Below are 7593 nucleotides of genomic sequence, written 5' to 3' on the forward strand. Positions count from 1 at the left end.
TAAAAACTTTGGATAAAATTGTATCCAAAAACCATAACTTTATTTAGAACCCATCTCCAGTAAGCACCAACATGCACATTTTTTTATAAAATAACTTTTAAAAAAATCGTAATTATTGTTAGTACAGGGAAATTCCAAATGTTCAATATATATATATATATATTATTGAATGATTCTTAATTGTTTATATTCAATCAATGTTGATTGACAGGCCCAGTTAGGTCAATGGGCCATCACATAAAGGCCCGGCAAGTTTCTTTTATATATATATATATATATATATTGATTCCACAGTTTTTTTGGTTATATATATTTATGTATGTATTGATTTCCCATTTTATTCAATGGAATATTGCTTGCATCTACATTTAGCACCTCATAAGAGACATTCTCTTAGTGGACCAACGAAAGTATTGATCGAATCGTCACGGGCGGTCGAATAAAATGCGAAACTATATTGTATGAAACGATGGAATAACTATGCTGTATGAATAGGAAATGATTTGGTTCTAAATGAAAGCTGAAACCTTTGGGACACATCTCTTCAACTACACTGAATCTCCTACGGATGCCAACTTGAATCCTAAGCGAGACCAAAACAAAACCCTGTTGTGTCTGTTCTGACGAAGATCGATCGATCGATAGATACCTTGCCGCAGAAGAAAACTAAACAAGGACGATGAAGCAATGGCTAAGAAGATGTCTTGCACCGCAAGTGATACTGAAGAAGAAGTTAAGAAGAAGAACCTTTCAGCTTTGTTTTTCTCCGGGCAATGGTTCTTCGGCTTTGGCAGCAGGGAATGGTTCGACCAAATGCTCAGCTTTCTCCCTAGGCGCAGCCGCTGAGTCAGCAGCGGGAGGCTTAGGGCCGGGGTGGGACCCTTCTTCCACTTCAGCATCAGATGCACAGTTTTGATCTTCCTCTTGTTCGCTTTCGCCTGAGCAGCCACTCGAGTCACCTTCTTCTTCTCCTTCTTCTTCTTCGGCTTCGGCTTCTTCCATGGTGGCATCAGCTTCAGCCATTTCCAGGTCTTGCCCAGGAAGCCGCTGTTGCAGTGGCACAGCGTTGCTGATCAGCTGACCCGTCCTCAGCTTCTCTCGATAGTCCTCCATTTCTGCCCGGTATCGTTCTTTGTCCTCCAGAGCCTTCCCCTGATAAACCTAGACACAGAAATTGGAGCAGAATGTGAAACAAAAACAGAAAGTTGCAGCCTTTTCATCCGAAAACCCCGAAAAATTGTTGAAAACAGCCCCCAATCATGATATCTTAGGTGCAATGAGGTCTTAAGCCATGGTTTTGTTCATATTTCTGAAAAAGACAGCCCCTTTAGAACTCAGCCACCTATGGATTGAACATGATCCATATACTTCAGCAGAGAAAGAAGATAATGGACAAAAGGACAGAAACAAAGAGTGTGATCTTCATATCATACCGATTTTTCCTGTTCATTGAGCTTGTTCCAGAGTTCACCAATCATCCTGCTGATCTCCCTGTCCTTACCCGGGTGAAGCGGCTTCAGCCTGGCATGCTGCTCTGCAAAAAAGAAATTATACCCGCTTCTGTTGGGTTTCGGGTGAGCTGGATCCCGTCTCTTTATCTCCGATTTCTTCCTTCTCCTTCGTCGTTTTGTTCCTGAAGGTGTCTGATAATTAGCCTTGTCTGTCCAGCTGGTGGGGAAAACGCCATAACTTGGAGGACCAGTGTTCTTTGGAATCTGATACAGGACTCCCCTGAGTTTCTCTGATCCGATTGTGACAGTAACAAGATAACCGCTCTCAAATTTCCCGTCAATGACTCCGATCACAGGGGAACCAGTTGAAGATGCTGCAAATGCAGAAGGAGAAGGAGGAGGAGTCATTTTTTTTTTGTAAGTCACAGCTTCTTACTCAAAATAGAAACTGAAGATATCATACAAGAGAATCAGATCATGATCAATGGAAACTTTTGCAAAGAAAGAAAGCTTGACTGGGAGAAATATCCTACAGAACATAACGAAAATCGACAAAAGATAATTTCCCGAAAAGGGGAAAAAATCAGGCAACGTTCCACGTGAGATTTAGAATGTGTAAACCGGAAAAGGGAAAAGATCTTTACTTGGAATCTACAGTCACATTTGGAGGTAGCCTTTTTTCATATGGAATCCATATCAATCAGAAACATGGATTTGCAGCACTATTCAGAAACATAATGGATTCAAGGAGAAATGAAAAGGTGGGAAAAAGGATAAAAAGCTCAGACCTGCCGGGTTTTCTCCAGAATCGTTCCTTGGTTGCGAAAATGTTATAGCTTGAAGTTCTAGAGATGGTTTTACAGTTCCATGCATGGAAACTGATCTAGTAGAGTCTGCAGAAAAACATGCTTTTACAAATCACATGAATACATATTTGTTTTCCGGTTAACAGTTATGATTCTATTAATGTGCATACCGGGAGGGATCTGGCCACGAGCTTTGAAGAAATAGATTTGCTCATAATTGTGAAGCAGCGAGAAATAGTATTTGCGCAAGACAAAAGACGCGTTTGTTGCCGTCGGGGGAAAGCTAAATGTAGCGGTTACTTCCTTCCATCTTCTTTCTCTAATGATCTGCAGACTCAACAGGGAAAATGATCCAAATGATAAAGGAAACTGATCACTTTCCAGATAAAATTCTTCATATACAACACATAACATGGGTCATTTGCCTATTCCCATTCTGAAATGTCACTATTTAGTATCAATCTTATTGACCCACATATCAAACTTTCAATGCTCCAAGATTTTACAGAAGTATAAAGACTTGTTGGGCATTACCTTTTCGATTCCACCACGAGAAGTTACCTCAACAAATAGTTTATGCAAATCCAACTCCTTCCCCCCTATGATCGGTATCCTACAGTCACAATGCAGAATGGAACAATGAATTTCATATATACAATTATTACGAGGTCTATCAACCAGGGATTAAAAGAACACCGGATCTTTCTTTCATAGAAAGGCTAAGCACATTGGCTTTGGCCAAACAGAGCAGTCACCCATATTGCTGTCACTGCCACTACAGATAGAGGAGCTCATATATTGGTAAAAGACAGGATTTTGATAAGAGATTCACTGTTTTAAACACAAAGATAAACAGGAGCAGAACAGGAGTGCTAATTTTGCAATCATATATGAGTGAACAGAGAAGGCATCAGCATGAGTCATCCATCCAAGTGGTTCAACCCAAAGGCAGAAACTTTCCAAGCCACAATTTTTAAACAGAATCAACAGATAACCGATAGGCTTGGTTCTTGTGGTATGAAAATCCTCTTCTAAGGATTGGACATAACAAGAGAAGCAAGAAAAACTTACATGAATTTAGTACCCATCATAGAGTGTAGCTTTTCCAAAGTGGCCATGAAAAGCTTCTGGCTTGCCACCACATCCTCGTACCTTGCAAGAGGAGATGGATAAGTCTGGGTGTTGTGGTTCATGGCTACTGTGCTCTGTTTCGGACAAGAACTCGATGCCATTCCCAGTTGTCTTTAATCTCTGGAAAACCAAAATTTCAAGAAAAGAAAAAAAACAGACTTGAATGCCACTGTACATGTTCAACAACCACTAGCATACTTCAGCAAATCACTTTCTGCTTATTAAATGAACAGGAGTCAAGAGAATTAAGGGACATGTCTTGCTCATAAAGGAATGACTGTGAGAACATATTATATAGATACTTTTGGCTTCGTCCTTGGAATGTATTCAACAGTTCTCTATCTAAGAGGAATATTTGCATGTAATGGACGATCTTTTTTCTGTTCTAATCAGTTTCCGGGAAAATTTGGAGTGCCTGTGAATCTAAAAACACAAGCTTCAAAAGACAAACCAGAAACCGGATTTGGCATTGCGAGGAAAATTACTGAGACAACGCGAGGGAGAAAAAAAAACACATCAAAGCCACAAGAGGATGCAATGAATTCAAAGTCGAAGAAGAGGAATAATAAAGACTACGAAGAATTCTTCTCCTTATCCCATAAAGCCAAAGAACTGAACACACAGACGCCATTAATGTAAAGAGACTTGCGCTCATAAAGCAGACACTCTTTTCAGGATCCAGAGCAAATATTCATATCTCTTTCTCTCTCACACCCACACACATACAGAGAGAAAGGAGAATATTTTTGCTGATACGTATAGTATATAAGCGTATATCTACAGGGCTATGACTGACATATGCGTGAGATTCTATGAAGGCAAGGCAGAGAAATCCCAAACAGGCATATTGACAAATATATCGCAGGCGTCGATTAGATTTAATGCCCAACGACAAACTCCGAGAGCCCATTAATTTCCTCTTCGTCTGGCAAAAGAAAGATTCAATCTTTCGTAGATTTATGGCAGAAAAATTCCATTTTTTTGGCTTCCCGCGACATGACAAGTGAAAACCCAGATGAGAAGGAGAAACAAGAAATGTGTATACATATTTAAAACAAGAAGATGAAAAACAAAAGATTCTCACCGTCGCCTAATGACCCAGTAACCATTTAGCCTTGAAATTTTCATAAAAATCTCAGCTTTAGTGTTCTTTCTCCCCCCTCCCTTTAATGGCGAGGCATAGAGAATATCATGGAAAATGCAGAGGAAGGAGTATGTATGTGTGCGAGCGTATATATGGAATTTTCGTATGGACGTGATGTGATGTTTCCAAAGGTTAAAAAGGGAGAAACCCAGATGAAGAAATAACAGAGGGCGAGGCTATAAAATAGGTCAAAATATTAAAAACTTACCATCACCGAGAGAGAATTGGTGCATATGCAAAAGATATGAGGGAACAGATGAAAATGATATCGAATTTATGGAAGAAAACAATTTTCTATTTTAAAATTAAAAGTTAGATCTTTTCAATTAAAGATTGGCCACACAAAAAGGGAAAATTTTTGGGAGATAAATATTTGGGTTTTTTTTTTTTATAAATATAGTTTGCTTCTATGAGTTTTATTCAAACCTATTTTCTGTTATATATATAATATTATATATATATATGATGATATTGATATATATATATAATACCTATATATCTCTTGGTTGTTTCCTTCTATTCACTTTAGTGGTGTTGAAAAAATTAACTCTTTAAAAAAAATACGTGACAAAATTAAATAATAAAATGCTTTAGTAAGTTATTGAGGAAAAAATAATTTTAGAAAATATGAAGTTAGATTCTATAATTCAACCGAATACATTATTCAACCGAATACATTATAAATTCTATATTTTATTAATATCAACATATTTTACAAATTAATTTCTGTAAAAATAAAATATTTTATTAGACGAATAACTGCACATGTAAACCACAAATATTTTGTGTTTTACTAGAAAATAAATATTTTTAGATAAATTTCCAAATAAAAATATGGAAAATTTTCAGAACAAACAAAAAAGGGTAAGCAGGAGTGAGACATGAGTGCCGTAACGTACGAGCGCCAATTTTTCGTTTCTGTATTTATTAATTCCAATAACTACGATAATTTCTTTTCTCATTTTTTATTATTTATGGAAATAAATATAATTTAACAAAAGTCTCTTATCTTAATATGCATAACCGTCCAATTTCAATTTTCAAGCGATGTGAATTTAAAATATCGAGGTACATCCATCATGAACAGCACAATTATGATTATTTGGGTTTCATATGAAACCAGCAATTTTTTTAATTCAATATGTGACATATATTCGAGATAATGATAAATATATTATTCTTTTTATTCACACACTAAAAATATATTTGCGGAGAATAAAGAATATTGAAATCTTAGAAAGATTTTCATCTAAACAAAATACATTATTTTCTTTTGATACTATGAATTTTAACATATATTTCGATGACATTTTTCAAAATATTTTCTGGATTCATGAACAAATATTAAAAGATACATGTTTCCCCAATGTGCAAACATTTAAGGATTCTATGTTTTTGCAAAACATACTTATAAATTCTATCGTAATCCGTTGGTGTATTTGTAACCCAAACGACGAATATTATATTAAATGGTAATTAAATACATATATTTAATGTGTTACAGCTTTTAATGATGTCTACTATTGACTTTGAAAATAAAATTTAAAAAAAAACGTATCTAAAAACAAAAACAAAAAATCTATAAAAGATGAGAACATTTGGGCATGCTGTGTGTATATGTCCCGTCGGGAACACAACTCTATGTATCCATATGGTCCGACAAAACCGAAATTTTATGCATTAATACGAAAAACTGATAAATATTTGTATAATCACATTTGTATACATATAGTCCGACACACATACACAGAATCCAAGGCTCATTCCATACAACTTTCCTTCGTGAAAGCTGACTTGCGTCCCAAGGTATCTCTGCTGTGAAAGATGATCAACTCTCAGTCCCTGAGCTCCAAACGACCCAGGTGGGTTTTCGTATATATACACCACAATCTCATATATGCACATATATATATGTGTGTGTGTGTGTGTGTGCGTGTGTGTTGTGTATATACATGACAGTGTTTATGGATTCAAGAACTATGAATGTCCAAGGAAGATCTTCTGCTTCTTCGCTTCTCTGACGTGACCTCAACCTGAAAAAGATTCACACAGTGAAAACCAGAGAACCCTTTTCATAAAAGATCGAATCTTTCAGATCCAGTGGAACCAAGATCAAGGATGATAAAAACTGCTAAGCGGAAAAATTTCCGGGTTTTTGGATCGAAAATTTCACCAGAAAGTATGAGATGGAAGAATTTTAAGTATATATTATGACCTTTGATGATGATAAAGACGGCAAGGATGCTCGACGGGTAAGCTCCTCCCTTCCATCATGAACAGCTTTCAATCTTTCCCTTAGCAACTCAACTTCGTTCTCTATCTTCAACCTTTCATAATCGACAGCGGTCATGGACTTTCTCCGGGACCCAGAAGAAGCGTTTAACCATTTCCGACGAGGCCTGTACAGCGGAGGCAACCTCCGAGCCATTTCCGACACTCGGCATGTCGACTCAAGTTTCCGACCAGTGTTCTGTGCTTTACCAATGTAAGCTTCGTCCTTCACCATGTGAACGTCATGAACACCGCCGGAATAGGTGACCTCAGAATCTGATTTATACAGATCTCTTGATTTATATATGATATTATCCTCTGCATTTGGCGTATTACCACCGGTTTCTTCAGGTTCTTTCCTTACTTGATGCGCAAGTAAAGCTCTTTTCTCTTGCCAATCTTGATTTTCTGCAGGAACCTCCAATTCATCCCCTTGTTCCTCCACCTTTTCTCTCTCAGTATTTGGCGTTTGATGAGGGCCCTCTCTTATTGATGATTCCAGTCCATCGGTTTCCTCCAGTAGCTGTCTATAAGCTTCAACCTCCTTCTCCAGGAAGTGTTTTTCCCTCTCTCGTCGTAACAAAATGTCTTTGAGGATGTTCATTTCTTCAGCGTCGAATGTCGATTTCTCCTCCACCACCCTCTCGAACTGTCTTGCTTCTATTTCTATCGACGCCTTCTCATCTTGTAGCCTTGTTATCATCGCCATGGCCTCATCCGCAGCTGATGCTGCAGCATTTCTCTCTTTTTCGAGCTCAGCGCAGATGCTTTCATGAGCAGCACGCTCTTC

General features: G+C 37.5%; 2 protein-coding genes across 3 annotated transcripts in view; both read right to left on the minus strand.

Moving 5' to 3' along the window:
• Window positions 1-457: 457 nt before the first annotated feature.
• Window positions 458-4797, minus strand: LOC104801030 (high mobility group B protein 15). Of its 2 annotated transcripts, none has more exons than XM_010524105.1 (7): window positions 4741-4797; window positions 3329-3508; window positions 2792-2870; window positions 2428-2584; window positions 2240-2344; window positions 1434-1825; window positions 458-1161 (listed from the first exon to the last, which is right to left on the minus strand). In XM_010524105.1, the coding sequence occupies exons 2-7, from the start codon at window positions 3487-3489 to the stop codon at window positions 751-753; spliced, it is 1305 nt and encodes a 434-aa protein (XP_010522407.1). In that variant the 5' UTR covers window positions 3490-3508; window positions 4741-4797; the 3' UTR covers window positions 458-750. The 2 variants fall into 2 exon arrangements, with proteins under 2 accessions (XP_010522407.1, XP_010522406.1); XM_010524104.2 differs by lacking the exon at window positions 4741-4797 and adding an exon at window positions 4473-4706.
• A 1415-nt stretch (window positions 4798-6212) lies between these two features.
• LOC104801032 overlaps window positions 6213-7593 on the minus strand; it is a 3447-nt gene continuing 2066 nt past the window's right edge. The window contains exons 3-4 of the mRNA XM_010524106.1: window positions 6748-7593; window positions 6213-6565 (exon numbers count right to left, since the gene is read on the minus strand). Of these exons, the coding sequence (XP_010522408.1) occupies window positions 6503-6565; window positions 6748-7593 (909 nt within the window). The 3' untranslated portion in view covers window positions 6213-6502. The remainder of the gene's footprint in view (window positions 6566-6747) is intronic.

This window comes from Tarenaya hassleriana, unplaced genomic scaffold (assembly GCF_000463585.1).
Source record: "Tarenaya hassleriana unplaced genomic scaffold, ASM46358v1 Cleome7, whole genome shotgun sequence".
Lineage (NCBI taxonomy): Eukaryota > Viridiplantae > Streptophyta > Magnoliopsida > Brassicales > Cleomaceae > Tarenaya > Tarenaya hassleriana.